Here is a 26,902-nt window from a genome sequence, read left to right as displayed (position 1 = left end):
TGTCTCTCTCCCCCCCTTATGTGTGTGTATGTATACACACTCCAACCATTTCCAAAACCAGGTGAGGGCTGGGGTTTAATTCTCTTTTATTCTTTTCAAAAACAGGTGAGGGCTGGGGGGGTTTTCTTATTATTTGGGTGCTTTTTACCATATGCTTCAAGAATCACCTCTCTCTCTTGTTTCTCTCTCCTCTCATTCTCTGCCTCAATCATTTTCTCATTTCTCCTCCCCTTTTTGTTCTCATTTCTCTCTCTCTCCTTTCCTCTTCCTGTCTCTCTTGCTATCTTTTTCTCTCTCTCTCTTGCTTTCTTTCAGTATCTCTTGCTATCTCTTTTTCTCTCTTGCTTTTCTTCTCTCGTGCTTTTTCTTGTTCTTTCTCTCTCTCTGTTGCTCTCTCTCATTCTCTTATTTTCTCTCTCTCTCTTTTCTTTCTCTCTCTCTTAGTCTCTCTCTCTCTTGTTCTCTCTTATTTTCTTTCTCTCTCTTTCATGCTTTCTCTCTCTTGTTCTTTATCACTCTCTCTCTCTCTCTCTGTTGCTCTCTCTCGTTCTCTCTCTTCCTTTCTTCTCTGTGGAGGCCAGCGAAGGTTTCCCTTAGTTTGAATGTTCCGAGCAAGCAGCTCCTTTAATGACAGCCCGGGACAGGACTGTGAGAGGGGTGGGCATTCCCACAGCGCTTGGAGCGGCTAGCGGCCGGATCGCCAGCGCCGCTGCAGCCACTGCTGTGGAAGAAGCCGCACCCCAAAAAAGCTTGAGAGAAGGAAGGATTGGGCTGGCGGGGACAGCCACAAGTGGAAGCCTCAGCCCTGGAGCCCCCTCGCGCCCATGGCTTCTCGTCGATGTCTCTGCCTGCCCGATCCGCTGGAGTGCTAATAGCAGCGGCGGGCAGGAGCCCCCCCCCGCTATTCCCGCCGCCGCCACCGCTATTAGCACTCCCGCGGATCGGGCAGGCAGAGGCATCGATGAGAAGCCATGGGTGCGAGGGGGCTCCAGGGCTGAGGCTTCCACTTGCAGCCCCCCCCCCCTATTCCCGCCGCCGCCGCTATTAGCACTCCCGATGCCATTGCCACCGTGGGGAGGCAGGGGCAGCCGCGGCTCCCTTTACTCCTACTGCCGCACCTCCCTGCCCCTGCCTCCCCACGGTGCCTCCGGCCAAACGCGCCTCTGGCTTCTCCGCCCTGCCCCATTGCCCGCCCACTCTCCTCCGCCGCCGCCTCCTGCCTTGGGGCGAGGAGTCCGGGACTGTGTGGCTTTGCGCCATGAAGAGAAAACGGCAGCAGGGAAAAGTCGGCCGTTTTCTCTTCATGGCGGAAAGCCACACAGTCCCGGACTCCCGGCCAAACGCGCCCCTGGCTTCTCCCCCCTGCCCCATTGCCCGCCCGATCCGCCCACTCTCCTCCGCCGCCTCTCGCCGCGGCACACCTGACGGTGTGTCGCGGCACACCAGTGTGCCGCGGCACACCGGTTGGGAAACGCTGGTCTAGAGAAAAGAAGGACTAGGGAGGACATGACAGCAATATCCCAGTATTTGAGAGGCTGCCATAAAGAGAAGGTGGTCAACTTATTTTCCAAAGCACTAGAGGGCAGGATAAGAAACAATGGATGGAAACTAATCAAGGAAAGAAGAGACCTGTCAGAAGTTGTGGTTACTTCATTACTGGAAGAGACTGGATAGTCAGTTGTCTGAGATGGTGTGGTACAGTGATGGTGAACCTATTTTTCCTCGGGTGCCAAAAGAGCGTGCATGCATGCTATTGCACATGTGCGAGTGCCCACACCCATAATTCAATGCCTGGGGAGGGCAAAAACAGCTTCCCCCACCCACCAGAGGCCCTCTGGAGGCCAATAACTGCCTGCTTCCCAATTTCTGGTGGGCTCAGTAGGTTCATGTTTCACCTTTCTCAGGCTCCAAAGGCTTTCCTGGAACCTGGGGAGGGTAAAAATGCCCTTCCCAATCCCCCTGGAGGCTCTCTGGGAGCCAAAAAAAGCCTTCCCATGGCCTCTGTGAGAGCCAAACATCAGCTAGCCAGCAGAGACATGCACATGCTTAGCTCAGGCAACGGCTCACATGTCAGCAGATACGGCTCCTAATGCCACCCGTGGCACCCAGGCCATAGGTTCTCCATCACTTGTATAGTATCTTCTGCTTTAGCAGGCAATTGGACTAGAAGACCTCCAAGCTCCCTTTCACCCTTTCATTGACTTACTTATTCCTCACCAGATGACCCAAACCATGTCATTACAAAGATGTTGAAACTTTGGGAAATGTGCAGAGAAGAGCAACTAAGATGATTAAAGGCCTGGAAATTAAAACATATGAAGAACAGCTGCAGGATTTGGCTAGTCTAGAAAAAAGAAGGACTGTGGGGGACACATGACAGAAGTATTCCAGTATTTGATAGACTGCTGAGAAGCTGCTAACTAAGGGCAACTGAGAGGCTGCTTTCTTCAAGCAAACAAAGTTCTCTATGCTACATTAATTTCCCATACAGAAGTGCTGGTTAGTTATACAGTGATCCCTCGAGTTTCGCGATCTCGATCTTTGCGAAACGCTATGTCGCGATTTTTCCACCCGATGACGTCACTCCCTTCCTTTCTCATCTTTCTTTCTCTCTCTCTTTCTCTATCTTGCTTCTTGCTTCTTCCTCTCTCACACTATCTTCCTCCCTCTCTCATCTCTTTCTTTCCTTCTCTCTCTTTCTCTATCTCTCCCCCTCTTGCTCTCGAGCACCCAGGGAAGGTTCCTTCGGCCGCCCAGCAGCTGATCTGCTCGGCAGCGCAGTAGCAGCGAGGAGCCGAAGATGGGGTTTCCCCTTTGCGTGGGCAACGGGGAAACCCCATCTTCGGCTCCTCGCTGCTACTGCGCTGCCGAGCAGATCAGCTGCTGGGCGGCCGAAGGAACCTTCCCTGGGTCTTCAACTCCCAGAATTCCCCGCCGCCCACGCAAAGGGGAAACCCCGATCGTGCACCGAGCGGCGGACAAGCGGCAGCCGGATAAGCGGCGGACAAGCGGCGGGCGGAAAAGCGGCGGACGGACAAGCGGCGGACGGAAAAGCGGCGGGCGGAAAAGCGGCGGACAAGTAAAAACACCATCTGCGCATGCGCGGCCATGGAAAAAGGGGCGTGCATGCGCAGATGGTGTTTTTACTTCCGCACCACTACATCCCGAAAAATCGATTATCGCGAGGGGTCTTGGAACGGAACCCTCGCGATAATAGAGGGATCACCCCCCCCCCCCATGATATATAATTCTTACTATACAGAAAGTGAACTCTACACATGCAGATGAAAGCTAAAAGGCCATTAACTTGGTTTAAACAAGGCTCCAATTGCCCCCATAAAAAATCAAATTGCCCGCCTGTGGGGCGTGGGGCCCAAGTTTTGAACCACTGCTTTAGAAGCTCGTTCTTTGGTTAGGAAAACTGTATGAAGTAGAGATAAGTGTAGACAACACTGTTATAAATATTTTTTTAAGAGCTAGGCCATGAAAAATCACTTTCATTTGCTATATTCTGAAACCTTGGTTTGTTACACAATTGATGGTAAACTTCCAGTTTCTTTGCTCAGGAATAATCTCTGAATGATAAGAAATATAATACTTCTTCTATGAGACATCTCATAGTTTGTTTATATTTTAAAACATAATTTAAATCTTAATTCCGTATATATGCAATTATTTGGAGGAAGTACAAATTTAAAAATAAGACTAAATTACCATAATATGTGAAATCAATTAACATGATTGTTGCTTTTTTTAACTTTTATATTAGTATCAGTAAAATGTTGTCCATAGTTTTAGGGGAGGTATGATGAATTGAAGACAGCTCTCTGAATGTGGCGCCAATGACCATGGCAAAGAACAAGGAACCAGCGAAGAAAACTGTTTCTTAGAAGAGTGTCTTGGAACTTCTCCAACCAAGGAGAGGATAGGACCTCCATTTCCTCTTTTTCTTATGGAGCCAGCTATGACCCCAACATGACCTCCCTAGGAATCTGAAACAGCCAAAAGAATATTAAAGGATATGTTCTTGCACAGAAACAGGAAGCTCAAATACAAAGCCCAAAAGATGGTGTAAAAGCCAACCACTCTCAACTCCATTTTGGCAGCTGCACCATAAATGGTGGTTCTGTTCATCATTAATCCATCTTTCCAATTAGCCTCCATATTCCCAGTGTCTTTCTCCCAGCTTGGAATTGAACCAGATGGATATTCCTTCAACATCAAGGTGTTAATTATAATACTCCAGTATAATTTCTGCATTGGTATACTTTTATGTTTGACAGCTAAATGAACGGTTTAAGCTTAGTCCTAGGATATCTAAAATGACAAAACAATCAATGGGAAAACAAAGTGGCATTTATCTTATCTTTTCCCACCTCCTGTTTTTGGGATTAAGCTGATATAGCATTTCCTTCACAGATCCCTAAAGGGAAAAATAGCTTGAAGGCTTTACAGCAGGGATCCTCAAACTTGGCAACTTTAAGACTCGTGGTCTTCTGGAAGTTGAAATCCACAAGTCTTAAAGTCACCAAGTTTGAGGATCCCTGCTTTACAGGTTTCACAAAAATTGCTGCCTGGTCTGCATACAACCACCAGACAACTACATAGCAGCTTGTTGATTCCCAATTAAGTTGCAGGCAGGATTGAGGTGAAGTGTTTCCATTGTTTACAGAGCTTTGCAGATGTTTCTAGTAAGGAAGCAGGAATAAAATCAACAAGAATAATACTAGTTCCTGCTTCCTTTTGTCAGGGGAACTAACTTGTGTGCAAACAAGTCTCAGGTTGTTTGGGTTCTTCTGTTTTTAGTGACTGCTTCATGTTAGGAAGATTGCTAGATGGCAGTATGTAGTGGGTTCTAAATCCTATCACTACTGGTTTGCTCGTTTTCACGTGCGCACTTGCACACACTCGCGATGCTTCTGTTTATGTGCAGAAGCCTCTCACCACCACTGCTATCGGCTCACTGAACCAGGCCAAACCAGGAGCAACCTACCACTGCTAGATGGGTCTTTTTTTTTTCTTTCATGTGGAATATAGGGAGGGAATTATTGTGACTTGAGAACTCTTTCTCTTAGCTAGGTAACCTTCAGCATACTGTTGTCAACTTACAAAGTTATTTAAAACCTATCCCCTCTTTTCTACTTTTTATAGCAGAGTACAGCCTTAAGTACCTTATTGCTGGCCTATTATCCTTTTATTATCCTTACTAAGATACAGAGGAATGGGGACAGAGTAACTTAGCAGTTTCTCCTTAATAAGGGTCTATATCTCTGTTTTTACAAATGACTAAACAAATAGATACCTAAATTTGAGGGCAATAACATTTATTAAATGTCTTTGTTGCATGAAAAGTCAGCTTTAAATGGTTACTGAAAAATTAAGGAATGGAAATGCACTGGGGGGAAATACCATTAGATCTTACTGTGTACTTGCTTATAATATTTCCACAGGTTGCCTTAGTTTTATGTATATTTTGGATTTTGTTTGTTTTACACAATTGATCTGAGGAATAGCATAATCACAAATGTAAATAATCAGGTACAATATATCACTTCTATGCATATAGGTAGATAGATACAGTAGATGGATAGATGGATGGATGGATGGATGGATGGATGGATGGATGGATGGATGGATGGATGGATAGATAGAAAGACAGACAGACAGACAGACAGACAGACAGACAGACAGACAGACAGACAGACAATGTAGATAATGTAGATAGAGATAGATATCTGTAATTTGAGTACAAAAAGATGTAATCATATACAACCTTCCTTTGTTTTATGCTGCAATTATATTTCCCCAAAACCTTGCATAAAATAAATTTTCATAAAGTTGAAAGTGGGGAAAAAGAGAGTCGGTGAATATGGTGTAAAATATTGTAACCCAAATGGATTTACAAATGTGCTTGTACATTTTTACAGCTACGATCTTAAACATTACATTACATAAAAATGTCTTCTTCTTTGTCATGTTCTGTATATAGCCAAAGTATTTTCTCCACATTACAGCACAATCGATTTTATTAGCATGTTTGTGGTATTGTACCTGTAGGTTGGCTCAAGTTAAAAGCTTTTTTGGGGGCTGTGGATCATTTAGCTTTGACACACTGCAGTATAACAAAACATGGTTCTAACACTTTTCTTTTTCATTCTAGGCAAGGGCCTTCCTCAGACAAGAGGACTTTGGCCATTTTTACTCCATAGTAACAGTAATGGCTATTGCAGGCAAAGCAGTACAATTAGTGGAAAATGGAATGTACAACTAAAGAACTTCATAACAATAGTCAATGATAAGAATAGAGATGGGTTTGATAGGAGAAAATGTCTTGGCATATTTCCAGAGCTTTGATTCAAATTGACTAAGTTGAAACAAATCACATATTAATCCTTTTTCTCCCTTTTTTTTCTTTTGTGCAAAACAAACTCTCTGTGTGTATATACAGTTTATATATGTTCTTTCAAAATCCCACTGGATGAAAGAGAAAAAATGTGGAAGAATATAATAAACAAGAATCTTTTGTCAGAGCAGGATGCAAATCTGAAAAAATGAAAATAGAATCTCAAAACAAACCACAGTTTTTATTCAGTATCCTTCATTTAAGAGGCTTTATCATTTAAAATGACAAGACCGGCAGCCATTGTGCTCTGCTTTAATGGTTTTTTTTTAAAAAAGAATAATGTTATTGACTCCTCTCTTTCTGTTCTTGCGATTCTTGTGATTCATATTGAATGCTTATCTGGTGAGGTGTGGCTAATGCCTTGGTTTTATAGCTTACATGTTCTCTATAGCAAACATGAAAAATAACCTTTGGTCTCTTCCAAGATGAGTCCTGCTCCTGTTAATTGTTCACAACAGAGGTGACAGGTAAGACAGATGGGCGTGGAGTGAAAAAGAAGCACCAAAAAGAAGAGAGGGACCCATTTTTAAAAAAAGGAAGGTTGAACAGAGTACTAGACGTAAGGCTGGTTAAACTCCTGGTTAAAATACACCAAGTGCCGGTACAAAGTATAAGGCAACAATGATGTATCAATTTGTGGGAACATCATTTTTCTTGAGTCAGCTGCTGTGGTACACTAGTCAAACCAAGTGTTTGAAAGATGAATATGTGATCAATGTAATGATGCTAAATGACTCTGAATATCCAGTGACATCAGAGAACCTAAAACCAACTGTAGAACTGGGGCTCAGTCGGGTGAATGCAATTCTGAAAGGTAAGAATGTTAATTGCATTGTTCTAAAGTTTTCAGTACTTTATATATCTATCAACCTTTAGCTATCAATAATTTAAAACAATGCTGTCCTAACAGCTTTTATGTGGGTTCGGGGTTGGTTTTAATAAATCATAATTGATAATATTTTTGAAGTCATCTTTATTTTAAAAAGTAAACATTTTGAAGCCTAACATCACAATACAATTTATGTAATCTAATATGTTTAGTAATGCAAAATATTTAATGTACTAAAATTTGGTAATGATATAAATCCAGATTACAGCACAGTATAACAAATATATAGCACACCTGCTGATCCCCCCCCCCCAAATTTATCTCACTGTGAATGAAATTTGTGTTGTTCTTTCACAAAGGCCGTAACTATTTTTCTTTCATATGGTATCAGTTGTAATTGATCTTATAACTGCTGTATTAAAATGGAATATCTCTTAGTATCGAGACTGCTTGTGACATAGTTCTTATTAAAGTAACAGTATGGAAGAACAGAATATTTATGGTGGGAATTTAGTTCCAAACATTAGGAGGATGGCACCTTTGGGAAATTTGGTTAAAAATGTTGCAAATAGATTCTTTAGACATAAGCATTTGCGTTAAATATTACTCACCTGTTGTTTTAAAATAAGACTAACAGCATTCACGGTTTAAATTGTATTCAGCTGTTTTGAAAGCAGTCTTATCTGCAATTGAAACATATTTTGCTACATCGAAAAAACGAGACAGAAAGTATAATAATTATTCCCATAGCACACTGGTTGAGTTGTTAAAATTCCCATATCCTATTCAATTTATTTCAAATATTGAAGATCTACAATATATATATATGTGGGGGCACCCAATATAATAAAAATAGCTATAAATCTTTACTGAAATTATTGTGGTACATATCATTTTATTAAATTATTTTACAGTTCAGTAGATTTTTTAATCATTTAAAATTTATCTTACAATTCAGTATTTTTGTTACAGAAAATAACATGACTGTCAGAGTTAGTGCTACATATGATGGATTCAACACATCTATCTTTTCCGCACCATCGTGCCGCAGTAGCACTTGTGAAGGTGTGGCATTTGTTAGACAGCTCATTGTGAGTATGAGGAACTATTATGGCTACATTTTTAGCTTTTACATGCTTTATAGTGATTTTATAGTGACATAATGCTTCTTTCTCATATTATGTTTGACTACTTTTATTTTCCCTTTGCTGAAAAATACGTTAGTTTGTATAGATACATTTCTCTTTATTTTCAATCTTTTTTATTCAGAATATTAAAATACACATTCCAAAAAAGGAGAAAAAAAGAAAATAAAAAACAGACCAAAACTAGACAAAACAAAAATACACATAAATTGCCTTGTTGAATGCTTAGAAATATATTTCAAGAATAATAGTCACCATCACCCTTGCAAAACAGGCACACAATTTATGAACTTCTACAACTTTGTTTGCCCAATCCATTTGACGTCTATTTAGGGTTGTGGGATTCAAAAATTCTTACTAATAGTTCTGTGGGCATGGCTTAGTGGGTGTGGTGGGGCTTGGTTGGCATGGCTTGGTGGATGTGACAGGGGAAGGATACTGCAAAATCTCCATTCCCACTCCAGGAGGAGGTTACTGTGACTCAGGAGGCAGAGAATAGATGGGGCAGGGCCATCATCAGAGGTGGTATTTATCAGTTCTCTAAACTACTCAAAATTTCCACTACTGGTTCTCTAGAACTGGGCACAACCTGCTGAAATGCACCTCTATCTACTATATGTATATGAACAGGTAAAACCAACAACAGAATTAAACTTCAAGGTCCTCTGTTAATAGTCTATTATTGCATTTAACTCAAAGAAAACCCACAATGGATTCTAATCCACTATAACCAACCACAATTCTTGACTGATTCTTAATTAATTAATTAATTTGATTAAATTTGTACCCCGCCTACTCCCAAGGGACTCTGGGCAGTTACAAAAGTAAAATAATAAAACAATATAAATAATTTACAACATTAATAATAATATAAAACCCCTTAAATCTTGTCAATAAAATCATACCATATCATACATCCCAATCAAATCTTATTTAGGTTGGAATTAAGAGATGTCAGTTCTCACTGCTCCCAGGCCTGCTGGAAAAGCCAGGTTTTCATGGCTTTCCAGAAAGCCAGTAGGGTGGGGGCAGTACGGACCTGGGGGGGGGAGCTGGTTTCAGAGAGCCGGGGCCACCACAGAGAAGGCCCTCCCCTGCAGGCCAGCCAACCAATACTGCTTAGTCAACGGAACTCGGAGAAGGTCAACCCTGTGGGCTCTAATCGGTCACTGGGAGATATGTGGCAGGAAATGGTACTGTAAATAGTCTGGTCCTAAGCCATGTAGGGCTTTTATAGGTGATATAAAGCCCTACATGGCTTTAAATCTTGAATTGTGACTAATAATAAGGCTTCAGCTTAACATTTTAATGAGGATCTTTCCCAATAATTGGATCTCATTCCCCAAAATAATAACTGTCTGTTTTGGATATCTGCACAGCATTTGTGGGTTTTAAAAAAAAAAATCCTCCTATAAGTTGAAATGCAATGTCTCTTAACATTTGCTTTCCAGTTAAATATAATACGTCCATTTCTCATTCTTCATCAATATCCTTTTTAAAAAAAATCCAGTTCATTACTCTTTGGTTCTGTCAACTCTTTAGAATCAATATCCTTTTATCCATCTCTAAGATCATATTTCTTCTCTTTCAAATCTGCTACCAACAAATTAGATGCCAATTCATCTACTTATCAAATGTCCAGGCTATTATGATTATATGTTGGAAACAGCAGTAATTTTTTAAACCTGAAGAAACAAAATGCATGACTAAAAATTACTTGGGGGATATATACCAAATGATAAAATGATAAACCCAGCAACCAATTGTCAAAGAGGGAGCAAATGATTTCATCATTTTCAATAAAATATCAGAAATCTAGTGCAAAGAATAAAGAATGTTTATTATAGTGTCACTGCCTCTATTTTGGAGGAGGGTTAAAATACAGGTGTTACAGGTGTTGTTTGTTTTTTACAACCTTCTCTCAAATCATTTCTGGAAATTAATATAGAATTTTTAAAAATCCTCTAGACAGACTTGATGTATTTACTTTTGCAATGTTCAAATCATTTTTGCAAATAATTTTCAAAGCATGCATAACCCTGTTTTCTGGTAAGGTTTTTCCCAAGGTGTTACTTTTTCAAATCAATCAAATATTGATGTGTTCTTGTGACAGAAGTTGACCAACCAGCTTGTTATTCAAAATCATGGGTTAAGAGAGAGTCACCCAACTAGCTTTCCTGCCTATAGCATAATTAGAACTCTAGACTCCTGCTTTCTAGCCTGGTGTCTTAATCACTAGACTACAACCAGGAGAGTAATGGCAGCATCCCAGCATTCAGCGTTCTGATTGAATGGTTCAGTTCTATGAGAAATAAGATCTGCTGGGGAACAGACTTAAAATCAGGTGCCAGTCTTGGATGAGATGGCAGTGTGTAAAGGGGGAAATTATTTGTCAGGTTGCTCAAACACACATCTATGTATACGTATACCTGTTTGATTCAAAATCTAGATAGCCCAGTTTAGCTTTGCATTCATTCCATATGCTGGCATCAAAGGGTTATACTTCCTTTGCCTACTCTCCATGTATTGCATAGGATGAAAAATTCCTCAGCACATCTTTCTGCCTTTTTTGTTTGTTTTGAATGGAACTTACACGTTCCATCTTTCAAATAGGTACTAACCTCACCTAAGTATAGATCATAAATAATAATAATAATAATAATAATAATAATAATAATAATAATAATTTATTAGATTTGTATGCCACCCCTCTCCGAAGACTCAGGACGGCTCACAACAATAATAAAACAGTGTGACAATGTAAACAAATCTAATATTAAAAAACATCTAAAAACTCCTCATTTAAAAACCATGCAACACACGCATTTCTTACATAAAACTATAAAAAGCCTGTAGGAGATGTCTTAATTTCCCCATGCCTGGCGATATAGGTGGGTCTTAAGTAGTTTGCGAAAGACAAGGAGGGTGGGGGCAGTTCTGATGTCTGGGGGGAGTTGATTCCAGAGGGCTGGGGCCGCCACAGAGAAGGCTCATCCCCTGGGGCTCGCCAGATGACATTGTTTAGTTGACGGAACCTGGAGAAGGCCAACTCTGTGGGACCTAATCGGCCGCTGGGATTCGTGCAGCAGTAGACGGTCTAAAAGCTAAACATTATCACTATTTCATGGCATCTTATAATTATTTGCATCATGCTAATTATACATTGATTATTACATTAGTCAGTGGTAAATGCAGTTACATGCAGTGATGGGCTCATATGGGAACAGTCAGGAACACGGTTCCGGTAGCAAAATTTGGAGCTCCACCCCAGAGCACCCAATTTGCACTGAAAGATGTTGAAACAAAATGCATAAGCCACGCCCACAGTGTGGTAGTAAAAATTTTGATAGCCCATCACTGGTTACATGTAACTGCCCATCTTAAAAGACACAATTTGGGTGGCTCACAACTGCAGTACAAAACTAAAGTTCCATTAAAACAATAAAAATAAAACCTGGTGCCATAACAATTTTCCTCCAGTGCAGCTTCATCCCCTTCAGATTTCAACTTACAGTATTTTACTCCAGGGTTTAACGATCTTCCTGAGTTCAATAGGACTGGAGCTACTTTAATCCTGTGGTGGGGCACACTGTTCAAGAGAAAGGAGACAACAGCTGAGAAGACCTGCTTTATTGACCCATAAAATGATACTTTCTTAGAGTAGGGATTCCAAAACAGCCACCCCTTCTAATGGACAGAAACCACTGGGTGCAAGAAATCTCGAAGATACGTAATACAAGTCATGTTGAGCTTTAAAGGTAACAATTGGCACCTTGAATTGCTCCTGGAAGCCTCTTGAAACAGAGGTACTACTTGGGCAAAATAAGGAACATCCATAACCGCTTAAGATGTCACTTCAGGGTGGTGTTTAAGTACAGCTCCATTTAAAGCATAGAATAGTAATCTGCTCAAGACATAATTAAAACATGAGAGGAAGTAGGCCCTCTTGTCCAGTAATGGCTATAACTAGAACACTTGATGAAGTTGTGTAAAGGCATATTCTAACATTATATTTATTTTGATCTTTTGTATTATAGACTAATCACAAACTTGGGTCTATTGTCCTGGGTCCTGCGTGTTCATTTGCCTCATATCAGATTGCCATGTAAGTATCAACCAATACTCAAGTTAGTATCAACTCAACCAATCCTCAACTTAGACCATTCATTTGGTGGTTGTGCAAACTTATGATGCTAGTGAAAAAAGTGACTTATGACTGGTCCTCGCTCTTATGACCATCACAGAATCATTATGGATGTGTGATCACAAACAATTCAATGCTTGGCAACCAACATGTATTTACAATGATCGCAACATCATTTATGGCCTTCCCAGATGGCTTCTAAGAACCAAAATTAATGGGGAAAGCCACCAGAGATGGTGGCAAACCACAATCATGTGATATCTTTCTTAACAACCATGTTGAATTGCTAAACAATCATGATCACCAATGTTCCCTCTAATTTTTTTTCGGTGTGGGCGGAAAAGTATAGTGTCTGAGCGACAGTCCCTTTGGGACTGGGCGGCATAGAAGTATAAATAAATAAACAAACAAATAAATAAATGAATAACTAAATAACTAAATAAATAAAAATTCCCTTCTTTTTTTAAAAAAGAAATTAATAATAAAACAAAACCAAAATCTATTTTATTACTAATCTTTTCCTCTTTTTCCATCCCTGTCTCCTCCCACCTTGTGTGTGTGTGTGTGTGTGTGTGTGTGTGAACTCTTGAACCATTTCCAATAACAGGTGAGCTATTGGAAATGGTTTAAGAGTTCACACACACACACACAAACGGCTGGGGTTTTTTTTCTCTGTTATTATTTGGGTGCTTTTTACCATATGCTTTAAATCAAGAGTCACTTCTCTCTCTTTCTCTCTCCCCCTCTTGCTCTCTCTTTCTTTTTCTCAATTTCTCTCTCCCTCTCTTTCTGTAACTCTCCTCCTCTTGCTCACTCTCTCTCTCTTTCTCTCTCTCTTGTTTTCTTTCTCTCTTTCTATTGCTTTCTTTCTCTCTCACTCTTCCTTTCTATCTCTCTTGCTTTCATTCTCTTCTCTCTCTTGCTATCTCCCTCCCCCCTTTCTCTCTCTCTCTCTTTCTCAGTTACTTTCTCTCTCCTCCTCTCTCTCTGTCAGCGAGGGGGCTGCGAGAGCGCTTTCTCCGAGCACTTCGGGAACGCCTGCCCTGCCTCTACTGCAGCCCCCTTGCTGGAAGTCCAGGACGAAAGTGCTCCCAGCAAAGGGGCTGCGAGAGGGGCGAGGCGGGCATTCCCGAAGCCCATGGAGAAAGACCTCTCTTGCAGCCCCCTGGCTGGGAACGCTTTCATCCCAAAGAGAAGCCGCAGCCGCCACGAAATCTTAACAAGGATGTTAACACCAGCTAGAAAAATTTGCGAAATATGAAGATCTGAAAATCAAGCTGCAACAACTGTGGTATAAGCCAGTGAAAGTGGTCCCAGTGGTCCTTGGTACACTGGGCGCAGTGCCAAAGGGACTCAGTAGACATTTGAAAACCATCGGAATTGACAAAATCTTTACTGGGATCGGCACACATAATTCACCGATACATCACGCAATCCTAGGTGCTTGGGAAGTGCCCGACTGGTGATGAAGTACCATCTTTTTTTGTGTGCTGTATTGATGATGATGATGATGATGATGATGATAATAATAATAATAATAATAATAATAATAATAATAATACTGAAGAGTATTACTTGTGTGTCTCCCATTAGTTCAATTATGAAATACTGACAGCAATGGCAGCCAGGGTAAGATAATTCGGTTATTATTTATTTTCTAGATTATATCCTACATTTAACCTCCCTCTGATTTCTGTTGGGAGTTTTGGTCTGGCTTGTGACTTCAAAGAAATCTTAACAAGGATGTTAACACCAGCTAGAAAAGTGAGCTACTTCTTGATTGATTTCTGGAAAAATTATAATTTGGCATTCAAAAAGGATGTGTGGAAAACAGTTTATGTCTATAGGAACACTGACATCAATGAAGACTGCTACTGGTAGGAAACTTTCAGTCTATCATTTTGAAATCTTGTTGTTGTTGTTTGCACAGTCAGCCACACCCTGGGGTTTGGCATTTTTGTCTACCTATTGAGCCCTTACCAAAGACCCGGGATAGGCGGATTTTGATGTTTGATGGTGTTACAGATGTCGCAGGATGGAAACTGTTCCAAGTGAAGCTGTCTTTTGCAATTGACTGATGATGAATTTGTCAATGCCAATGGTATTCAAGTGGTGCTCCAGTTGTTTTGGAATTGCACCCAAGATGCCTCTTACTATTGGTACTATTGCTTACCTTTGGCATAGTTGGTCTATTTCTATTTGTAGGCCTTTGTATTTTGTTATCTTTTCCAATTCTTTCTTTTCTAGTCTGCTGTTCCAGGCACTGCCACATCCAATATCCAGACTTTTTGGTCTTTATTATCGACAACTGTTAAGTCCAGAGTGTCAGCATTCCAATAAACACCCCCAACAAAACCAGACTCTGAGACTAGAAGTTCCTCAAAGTTCCAATTTATTAGAGATGCCATGTTGGCGACATCTGTGAAAACCCAAATCTGAAAGTTTCCAGATTTTATCCACTCAAATAAAAGTTCAGGTCTCTGCCCAGCACCCACATGTCCATTACATGATCCAATCAGGCACCATCCAAATCTGAAGATGCCTCCCCGTCACTTCATCACAGCTGCTGGGTACAACGGCCTTGACTCTCTGGAAAGAATGCTATTTAGACTACTACAGGGGTGGGTTTCTCCCGGTTCTGACTGGTTGTCCAAACTGTTAGTAGGCTGTTGGTGATGTCATGATGACATCATTGAACCAGATCAATCAGTGCTGGTGGGTTTTTTAAAAAAAATCTAAAAAATTTCCATCTGAGCATGTGCAGAAGCTAAGTTCAGGCACTGCGTGTAGTCGCCATCTTTTTTTTGTTTTTGCTTCTTTAAATTAACTTTTTTCAGATTTTTTGTTACTGCACATCCATGGGAGGGAGTGAACTAGCAGTGAGGTAAGTTGGAACTGGCCACCCCTGCTATTACATATCACCTACTCCATATAATCTCTTCTCCCATTTTCCCACAGTTGAATACAAAAAGGTAAAATATGGCTCCCAGGCCTGAGAGAGAGTATTATGTGGCAGGTTGCTGTCTATTTGAATTCTAAAGACCCAAAGCAAATTAACTTCTTCACTTTCTATGACTTTCTCTATTTAATGGACCCACCTGTTCCTGCTTGCAGACAAATGATACGTTTTGCAGATCTGCCAATGCATCATTGTTGCTACTTTGTCATGCCGTGGCTTGCAATCAGTCTGTACGATCTTCTTGCAGCAATTAATTAATTAATTAATTTGTTTATTTATTGGATTTCTATGCCGCCCCTCTCCAAAGACTTGGGGCGGCAACTACCAGGCGGTGCACTGTTTCTTCAGCTTCTTTGCATAGGCAGCACTTACTGAGGTGGTGCCATCCCAGTCAGAATTAATGATGATAAACCTCCAGATCTCAAGGTTCCAGATATCCACAGCTACTCTATCTTACCAGGGATTAGTTGAAGCCTGTAATCCCCCAACCAGGCCCCTGCAGCCTACTCAGTAGTGAGTTGCTACCAGTTTACAAACGGTTCTCTGAGTGCATGCTTCGCTGTGCACGTGTGCATGTACGGTGCAGAGGAAATAGAACTTCCGCATTACAAACTAGGCAAGGAGCACAGAAAAGAGTTGCAGAGCGGCAATTCAGTCTGCTGCCTGTGATCATCTGGGCTTATAAAAACAGAGATAAAGATCACTATAACCCAGGGGTAGTTGGGCTTTCACAGATACAGAGAATTGGTTCTCTTTTGGTTTGGAACCAGAGCTACTGGTTCTAAAGAACCAATCCAAACCATCAACAACCCACCACTGAGCCTACAGGCACTGCGAAAGGGCACCTGCAGCATCACTTGGATCACCAGAGATGGAGATGCAAAGCTGAGTATCAGCATATTACTGATATCTCATTCCATTCCATGATCTCACCCAAGGAATGTTGGGAGTACTGAGCCTTGTGGCATTCCACAAAGGATTGGCCATGGGCTGGACCTCTTGCCCCCTTTCAATATTGAATGGAACTGGCCATTGAGAAAAGAATCAAACCAGCGCAGCACTGCACCATCCAGTCCCAAATCCCATAAGTGGTCTAAAACAGGGGTCTCCAACCTTGGCAACTCTGGGAGTTGAAGTCCACAAGTCTTAAAGTTGCCAAAGTTGGAGATCCCTGGTCTTAAAGGATACCATGGTTGATAGTACTGAAAGCAACTAAGAGGTCAAGGAAGTCGAGGATGAATGGACTACTCCATCCGCACTCCCAAGTGATCATTGACAAGGACGACCTGTTTCTATCCTGTAACCTGACTGAAAGAAGTCTAGATATTCTGTTTCATCCAGAACCCTCTGGAACATGGCCACTTTCTCTACCACTTTCCCTAGAAAGGGAAACCGAACAGAAGTTGTCCAGTAAATGCGGTAAGGAGGTGGCAAGCCACAGCCTCCTTCAAGGGTTTGGGGAAGAACCCTGCCCTGCAGCAATCACAGCGTGCGAATCTGCCCCTCCATAAGCCGCTATTCTGGAAAGTTTCCCTAACCAGGAGGGACAAGGATATAATATATAAGTAATTGTGTTAGCAGCACCAATTTGTCCCAGGAGAGGGAAGGGAAGGAAAACACAATTAAGATTCTGTTACAATAGTGTGGTTCTAATCTTCTTATGGAATCTATGTCCTGATCTGCTCAACTTCAAAAGACTTAGAGATAGTGTTAAGGTTCTCAAAGCTTTTAGTTCGACTTTTATGCTGAATCCAGCCTTTCTGTCCTTAATCAGACATGCAGATTTTCTACTTTTATTGACAAATTAAGTGTGATGAAGCATGGTGGCAATTGACAAGATTATCTTGTGTAAAAGCAAGTACAGTGGTACCTCTATTTACGAACTTAATTTGTTCTGTGACCAAGCTCTTAAGTAGAAAAGTTTGTAAGAAGAAGCAATTTTTCCCATAGGAATCAATGTAAAAGCAAATAATGTGTGCAATTGGGGAAACCACAGGGAGGGTGGAGGTCCTGTTTCCTCTTAGGAGATTCCTAGAGAGGCACCATGGAGGCTTCTCCCCACCTTTTCTGCCCGTTTCCTACCAGGAGATTCCTAGAGAGGCCCCACGGAGGCTTCTACCCACCTTTTCCAGCCCTGTTTCCTTCCAGGAGATTCCTAGAGAGGCCCCACGGAGGCTTCTCCCTGCCTTTTCCGCCCCTGTTTCCTCCCAGGAGATTCCTAGAGAGGCACCATGGAGGCTTCTCCACACCTTTTCTGCCCCTGTTTCCTCCCAGGAGATTCCTAGAGAGGCCCCACGGAGGCTTCTACCCACCTTTTCCAGCCCTGTTTCCTTCCAGGAGATTCCTAGAGAGGCCCTATGGAGGCTTCTCCCTGCCTTTTCCAGCCCTGTTTCCTCCCAGGAGATTCCTAGAGAGGCCCCACGGAGGCTTCTACCCACCTTTTCCAGCCCTATTTCTTCCCAGATTCCTAGAGAGGCCCCATGGAGGCTTCTTCCTGCCTTTTCCGGTTACAGTTTTGGAGGCTTGGGTTTGTAAGTGGAAAATGGTTCTTGAGAACAGGCAAAAAAATCTTGAACACCCGGTTCTTATCTAGGAAAGTTCGTAAGTAGAGGCATTCCTAGGTAGAGGTACCACTGTGTAAGCAAGTGTAAAAGCAAGTAAGAGCCTCCAAGGTCGATGGTTAGAGTGCAGTACTGCAAGCTACTTCTGCTTATCACCAGTTGCCAGCAGATTGGCAGATCGAATCTCAGTAGGCTCAAGGTTGACTCAGCCTTCCATCCTTCCAAGGTCGGTAAAAAGAGGACCCAGATTGTTGGGGGCAATATGCTTACTCTCTGTAAACTGCTTAGAGAGGGCTGTAAAGCACTGTGAAGCAGTATATAGGTCTAAATGCTATTGCTATATCCAAGCTTTCAAGGCTGACTTGTAATGCACCTCTACTCACAGTTTGGCAACAGAAATGAAGGGAGTGAGGAAGGAGGATGCTTGGAATGAACTGCAAACTGGAAGGGAAGTGAGGAACTTAGGTGAACCATTTGCAGCCTGAGAAGATGTTGATATTTCAATGCCGTGCAGTGGGAACCTTTTGAAGGTGCAGACTGTTTTCCCCAAATAATAAGAATTGAATTGCTGGACAATGGACAATGGATGGTTAAAATTAACTATGCTGTTTTTCATGCGAACACCTCCGTTGAACTTCTTCTGCATGGATCTATCAATAGTTAAACTCTTGGTAGAATAATGTCCCAGGAGTTTCTTTTGCTGCATATGCCAACAGGATGGTTGACATAAGCAAAGCATAGAAATGTGATTTTCACAGCACATAGTTAGACTTAATCATAGGTTCAACTGGAAAACTGTTAGCATCCTAGAGCAAGCTAGATAACTCCTGGAAACTTGACATTCAGAAAAATCAGTCATCAATACACACATAGAGATAAACCACATTTACATACCATTCAAAGGAGATAACAAAATAGCTAAGAAGGACATTAGAAAACCAAAATAAATCATCTGCAGCCAATGCCCAGATCAGCATGAATTAATACCAGACAGAAAAATCAAGGCAAAAAAAAAGTATCCTTATAGAGAAAACTACCAATGAAGAAACCCCACACCCATCAACAATGGCAAGGCAAGCTACTGTATACAAACAGGGAGCAAACTCCACATTCACTAGTAATGATGCTGTTACCTTGTCAGGTAATGAAACATCTGGAAGCAAACAACCAAGTTCAGATGGCTGGCTGGCTGGCTGGCTGGCTGGCTGGCTGGCTGGCTGGCTGGCTGGCTGGCTGGCTGGCTGGCTGGATGGATGGATGGATGGATGGATGGATGGATGGATAGGTAGGTAGGTAGGTAGGTAGATAGATGATAGGTAGGTAAGTAGGTAGGTAGAAACAGATAGAGATGTATACTGTATACACACACATCCAAACACACACACACACACACACAGAGGGAGCATGACATGAAGTGAATTGCAAGGGTTGTACATACTGAAGTCGTGGTTTACAATTCTATAAAGCTATACATTAAGTACTTTATTATGTGATAACAGAGTTTAAAATGCTACATATAAAAGTATTAAGACATATGACATTAATATTCAGAACAGTATAGATAGTCCTAATTTAATGATAATTCAAAGTTATGACAAATCTCCCCAGAGGTTTACTTCCCAATCCCTAAGTACCAATGACCATAGAAACACACATATTCATTTAATTTCCAGGGTCAATTATGACAGCAGAAGCCTATTATATGGTGGAATGAGAAAGAGAAACATTCCTTCCCATTCTTAAAAGAAAGCTTAATATGGTGAATATATTTATTATTTCAATTTCTAGGCTGCCCTTCCCTGGAGACTCAGGGCAGCCTAGAAATGAGGATGTAATGCAACAAGGATGCCATGGTTTTAATACTACAAATGTTGATGCACATGAAGTGCCATCTTTTCTAGAGACATGTACAGCTTGGAATTTGGGTGGAATATGATGTCATAACACTATCATCTTTCTCACACCAAATATTTTCATGCAAACGTCATTACTTTTCCTATTGTTTCTCATTCCAATCCCAGGTATATGAATGCTATAGATGCTTCAACTACAGATATCTCAAAATACATGACATTCAGGGAAGTTTTAAGGACCCCAGAAGAATTGCAAAATATTGTGAAAAATTCAAAACGGAATAGCAATGGTAAGGGTAAAAGCAATGGTCTCTGGAATGCACAGGTCTGGTTAGACCAGGCCATGAAATCAACTTTAATGATGCCTAACATTACTTTTATTGAGATTGGTTATAACAACTATTTATCAGGTCTGATCCTCCTCCTCCTCCTCCTTGCCCTCATTAGGGAACCAACTGTCTGAGCTGCTTTCAAACATAATCTTAAAGCTTGTTCATAAAGCTTGTTGTTGCTCAGCCAGAATTAGCCCCTCTGTATCTTCAACTTTTCTGCCCTTAGCTTTTGCCAAGTTCTGTTATTGTCTCTCTGCCTGCTATTTTTTATTGTACTGGCTACGTCTTGCCATGCCTCTTTTTTGTTCTTTATTTGGTCTTCCTTGTATGACAGTTTGGTCACTCCAGTACTCAGTAAACCTTCCTCACTGCCTTTTAGATATTTTTACAATGCCTTTCTTCTTCTTCTTCAATAATTTATTTTTTTATTTTATTTATTTATTAGATTTGTATGCCGCCCCTCTCCGAAGACTCGGGGTGGCTCACAGCTACATATACATGATATACGTGTACAATTCCATGCCCACCTATTTTCCTTAATAAGTAGAATTTGTCAATATTGCTTATGAAGGGCACAATCCATTGTCATTTTTTTTCTGGACTTCCTATCCAGTGATTTAATTCTGCTTGAGACCAGTCCTCTATTCCAACTGTGTATCTAATGTCTTTTCATCTGTTTTTTTATTTTTGCACTCAGATGTAAATATTCTGTGATGGTTTCTGGAGTTACAATAATTTAACAATCTATACGCATGCAAAAAGTTCAGTCATGTCTGACTTTAGGACATGGTGCTCATCTCTTTTTCTTGGCTAAGGGAGCCAACGTTGTCTGAAGACATTTTCTGTAGTCATGCAAAGGTGTCTTATTCATTGAGTTGGCAGAACCATTGATGAAGGTGAAAGCTAATGGGGGCAAATGTTGAATGTACAATCCCTCCTCATCTCATTTTATGACCCTTAATACTATTTGAAACTCTGTTCAGCTTTCCCTCTAGAAGCTTCGTGTCTCACTATACAAAACAAAATAACTTGGAAGTTCTATAAACATTTTACAAAGGGTCATGCATGATCAAACCTTTTTTCTTTCATTTTAACTTTCATGTTATTAATATTCCTACTCACAAAACAAACAGGTTAATACTTGTTCATGCAAGATAGACTATTTTGTACCTTAGTTAGAAAACAGATAATTCCTCACTGAGTAAATTCACAGATAGCAGTAACAAGAATAGTATGTGTTGGTTTGGCTCGGTGTTTCTCAACTTCAGCAAAATGAGTGGACTTCAACTCCCAGAACTTTACCAGCTAGCAGCATTCCACTTATAATAAACATGCAGATTTAAGCAGATTGCATTGGTGTCTTACCACTTACCAATTCTTTGAACCTGGAGCAGGAGGAAATTGAATTTAAGGAAGCTCCTTAAAGTGAGTGATTAGGTGATTGGATAACTACAAATAGAAAATCAAATTTCCACATGTACATGAATTATGCGACGTTTCGGTGAAATCACATTCACCATCATCAGGCTGAAGTTTCAAGCTTCGTGCTGCTGTAAATATGGAATGTTTGCAACTGTCATTTGTTCCTTATATATAGTGTTGGGGGTGGAGATTTGGTTTGAATGTAGCAAATAGATTGGGTGACTATGTTTTAGTGATTTGATTGGTTGGTGGAATCACAATTACTTGAAGGATTGACATGGTGATGATTATGATATGTTTTTTTGTTTAAGGCTTGTTTCCAAATCTCAAAAAACAAAACATATCATAATCATCACCATGTCAATCCTTCAAGTAATTGTGATTCCACCAACCAATCAAATTACTAAAACATAGTCACCCAATCTATTTGCTACATTCAAACCAAATCTCCACCCCTAACACTATATATAAGGAACAAATGACAGTTGCAAACATTCCATATTTACAGCAGCACAAAGCTTAAAACTTCAGCCTGATGATGGTGAATGTGATTTCACCGAAACGTCGCATAGACACTCAAAACATTACATGGGGCAAAACCCGAACTCAGAACAATCTACATATATATATATATATATATATATATATATATGTATATGTATATGTATATGTATATGTATATGTATATGTATATGTATATGTATATGTATATGTATATGTATATGTATATGTATATGTATATGTATATGTATATGTATATGTATATGTATATGTATATGTATATGTATATGTATATGTATATATATATATATTGGATTTGTATGCCGCCCCTCTCCGTAGACTCATATATATATGTGTGTGTGTGTGTATGTGTGTGTGTGTGTGGTTATGGGACATAATAAACATTTCCTTTTGTCATGCCGCTACAACATAATCTATAGTGGAAGAATTCTGGACTGGGAATATATCTATGGAGATTCTCAACCATCCTGGTCATGGTTGTCCCAAAGGCGCTTTTCCAAATGGCAACTGGACTTTCTTGTTTTTTCCCCTTGAAAATGTTCAGTTCTGAAGACGTTTCTTGGATGAGAAGTGAAACATTTTCAAGGAAAAAAACCAAGAAAGTCCAGTTGTCTTTTGGAAAACATCTTTGGGTTTGGACTGGAAAGTATCTGGACAGGAGATCATGATGTTGAATGACTTCTCTGCCTGCTGTAGTCTCTCTAGGGCAGGGATGTCAAACTCGCAGCCCATCGGCTGGATGTGTCATGTTCTGGCCACGCCCACCCCTGGTTTTGCGAAAGGGGGGGGAGTTGTGATACGTCGCTTATTAACAACATGTCGTGGCGAGTATGACACCCCTGCTCTAGAGGAAATGGATATTCTTTCTTCCAAAATCCCTTCCTCCTTTAGGATCCATGGATGAGTTGATAGGCAGAGAGAACTATTCAGGATCAGCAGAAATACAAACAGAAGCAAAGAAAGAGTCATTGATCCTTTCAAGGCTGCTGGATTAGGAGAGAAGAACATGAGAACTGCTAAAGCCTTTCAAGTGATAAAGGAATGGAGAAAGGAAAGTTCCAACCATAAAAGTGGGATAAGTACTAATTCTGGTAAGTTCAGAAGCCAACCACCTGAAACCAGATACTCTGTTCCTGTAACAGGGGACAGGTGGAAACCCTTACGGTGTCCCAGAAACAGGATGTCTTAAGGACATTGCACTGTGCAAATGGGACAAAGAAGCACAAAAAGTAAACCTTGATCTCACAATAAAAAGTGCAAAAAAGAAAAAGAACGTAAAAATAAAAAGGACATAGCAAATGAAAAGAAAAGATATAAAGAAATGTCTTTCTTCTTTTTCACAAGTGTAAATAATCTTAGTAATTTAATGGTATAGCCTAGGCTTAGGACTCAGATTCTGAGGTTTGAATCTGATCCTGAAGAAGCTGCTTCAGCCTGGAACAGGGGTAGGCAAAGATGACTTCTTCTTCTATGACTTGTGGACTTCAACTCCCAGAATTCCTGAGCCAATCATACTAGTTCAGGAATTCTGGGAGTTGAAGTCCACATGTCATAGAAGAGCCAACTCTGCCTACCCCTGGCCTGGAAGAATAGAGCAAGCAATCACATGAGGCTGATCAAACATAGGGACCAGCCAAGCAGCTGGAAAAATCAGATGAGGATGATGTAATGCCTTCCAATCCATGTACCACAGGGCTGTCAAACTCACAGCCCACGAGCTGGATGCATCATACACTGTTCAGTTTAGTAAAGGAGGGAAAAGTCCTGATACATCACATGATGATGCCGTGAAGATGCAAGTTTGACATCCCTGATGTACCAGATGATTAAAGAGAGCAGCACAGTGAAGTTTATTATGCTGCTGTACAAAGAAGTAAACATTATTTACAGCTGACTGTAGCCTTATTTAAGAAACAGTCCTGAATCAGGGTCTCTTTATTGGAGATAATTTTTGACTATCTGGTTGTGCAGGACAATCATATATGGAGTCTTCTTTTTAAACTCTCTCATTTGGACTGTCTGATAATCTGGACCTAGCTCTTTAAAACTTGGTCTTCCAAAAACTCTTCCTACTTCAAAACGAACTTTGCAGGCAAGTCTTTGACTTGTTTACATTCCTTTGCTTCATTTTTCGCTTTTCAGCCTTGAAGTAAAACTGATAATTTCCTGAAAAACCATGCGTGTCAGTGAGACTGAAACTTGAGACAGGGTGCTTCTTTTAGAATGCAGCAAATGATCTTCCCATATCCCATCTCTTATCTATGAACAAATCCTTTAAAACCTTGTCATTTCAACCCCAATCAGCTATTGAGGGTTACCAGAGTTAACAACATATCTAGCTACACCTTGGTTAAATAAGTCAGATTTATATTTATATACTGCCTCCATAAATTGTGAATGCTCCAACACTGGAAGTTTTTAATAAGAGTTTGGACAACCATTTGTCTAAAATGGTATAAGGTTTCCTGCCTAAGCGGGCGGTTGGATTGAAGACCTTAAAGATCCCTTCCAACTCTGTTTATTCTATTGTGTTCTGTTCTATTCTATTCTAATTTGTAGTCCTTTTATTATTTAAGAAACATTGTCTTGAAATAATGTGTTAAAACTTGATTTCTTCACATATTTTCTTTGACACTTCAAGACTCTTTTATATATGCAATATATGAAAATTAGTCACATCATTCTTTTGGTTTGTTATTTGTATAACTGTTTTAAATATTAAGATATCAGCCATTTTCTTTTGTATGCCCAGTATAATGTCTTTTTCTATATCTTTCCTGAAGCTTGCCATTTTAAAATCAATCTCATTTTTGTCCAGTAAAACTTGTTCCTTTTCCATAATATTTTTAAACACAGTCTATCTATGAAGGTAGATTCTCTTAAAATTAGCTTCTGGATTCATTGTTCAAAAATATCATTAAATATATCCAATGTTAAAACATTTTGTTTAATTCTGAATTAATAAGTAAAATTTAAGTAGTATTGGGTAATATTGGAATTTTTAGTTCTTTCTAGTTCTCGGTAGTGTCCAACTTCAAGGTTCTATTTTACCATTTTTAAAAAAGTATTCAAAAGAATAGTATTCTCTTATAGGACAGTTTATTTTAATTAATTACAAAATCTTATTTCAAATTTATCTGACTTCTTAGTTCAGTTGTAACTTAATAAAATCAAATTTTTAATCATCCTTTTGCTGTTTATTTTTTTTTTTTCAAAAAGAATAAAATATTATTTATTGTTTAAGTGTGATTGAACACAAGGAATTTGTTTCTGGTGCATAAGCTCTCAGTGTACATACAAACACGAAGGTAATATAATTACAATTTACCAATACAGTAGTAGAAGGTGAAAAGAAAGATGAGAAAGATAATAGTAACATAGCCCTACTACTTTTAGACAAAGACAGTGCTGTGGGAATTGGTGTTTTGAAGAATGATGGCACGAGATGGCAAGTGGCTAGTTGTTTGGCATGTAGTGGCATCCTGAAGGGAAGAGTTGAAACAGTTTATGTTGAGGATGTGACACACAGAAAGTTTAAAACTTAAAACTTGTATTTTAAACTTTTTTTTGCTAAGGATTGAACAGGCATTTACAGTTTTGTAAAAGGTCCTAATAGCAGTTAACAAGCATTTCTAACGGTGATTTGATTGTAAGGGGACTGGTATTGTGATTTAATTTTAAAGGTGTTCCATTTCCCAATGGGGGCAGTAAGGTGTTTTTAATAATTTCCTTTTGAGAATTGTCAATAGATTAAAGGCAGTTTGTGTGTGACTTATATGGGGGGTGATTGAGACAATATGAGAAATAAAGTTAAGAAGAATAATGTGATTTGTTATAATTTTCCCACAAGAACAACTATATGGAGCACATCAGAGTACAGTAATCTCAAAATTTCTCCTTGTTCAGAGAGGAATTATGAAGAGCCAATCAAGTTGCTGGCTGTCCATTTTGCTGTAGTTGTTGGCACCACTAAAATATATCTCATAACTTTCTTTAAAAATAAAATAGAGGAAGTCCACACTCTTTCTTGATAACCATCAGAATACTGAGTTTCAACTTTTGTATTAACCTCTCTGGTTTTGCTTATTTGGTTGTTGTTTTTTAGCATAGTAGATTCCCAATAGTTTTATTGCTTTATGTTATATTCTAAACATGATTTTTCTTTAAAAGGTATAGTAAAATATTTATTAATTATTTCTCACTCTGTTTTACTTTTTTTTTTTTACAGTAATCCTGACATGTGGTATTCCAGATGATATCAAAATAGCCCTTGGGAATAAAGAAGTGGATGACAATATAGTTTTCATCCTGATAGATCTCCACAGGTACAAATTTTATAAAAACAAATAAAGAATAATAGAAAACCCCCACAGCATCTGTATACAGATGTATTTATTCCTTCAGCCAAAATACTATTCAGAACCCTCAAACTCTCAGGATCCTAGACTGAGGAAGACAAATACCACTCATAAGAGGGAGAAGTAATTTTATATATATATATTCTATTCCAAAGTAACTCTCAAATTAAATTTACAGTAGAGTCTCGGTTTTCCGTCCTTCAATAATCCGACATTCCGGATTATCTGATGTCACAGCTGCTGGGGGGCGTGGCTGTAGGCATTTCAGCACTCCCCAGATATACCCCCAAACATGGCAGCCACGACGGGGAAGCAAGCTGGGAGGAGGGAAGCAGGCGAGAGAGCTGAGGAGGGAAGAGGGCGAGCAAGCGAGA

General features: G+C 40.0%; 1 protein-coding gene across 1 annotated transcript in view; it reads left to right on the top strand.

The window, feature by feature from the left end:
- Positions 1–8,212: 8,212 nt before the first annotated feature.
- GUCY2C (guanylate cyclase 2C) overlaps positions 8,213–26,902 on the top strand; it is a 100,232-nt gene continuing 81,542 nt past the window's right edge. The window contains exons 1-5 of the mRNA XM_070754958.1: positions 8,213–8,323; positions 12,415–12,482; positions 14,183–14,398; positions 20,063–20,184; positions 26,399–26,495. Of these exons, the coding sequence (XP_070611059.1) occupies positions 8,213–8,323; positions 12,415–12,482; positions 14,183–14,398; positions 20,063–20,184; positions 26,399–26,495 (614 nt within the window). The remainder of the gene's footprint in view (positions 8,324–12,414; positions 12,483–14,182; positions 14,399–20,062; positions 20,185–26,398; positions 26,496–26,902) is intronic.

The sequence above is a fragment of the Erythrolamprus reginae genome, chromosome 6, assembly GCF_031021105.1.
Source record: "Erythrolamprus reginae isolate rEryReg1 chromosome 6, rEryReg1.hap1, whole genome shotgun sequence".
Taxonomy (NCBI): domain Eukaryota; kingdom Metazoa; phylum Chordata; class Lepidosauria; order Squamata; family Dipsadidae; genus Erythrolamprus; species Erythrolamprus reginae.
Note: the sequence above shows the minus strand (reverse complement) of the source record. Positions and strands in the feature narration are given on the sequence as shown.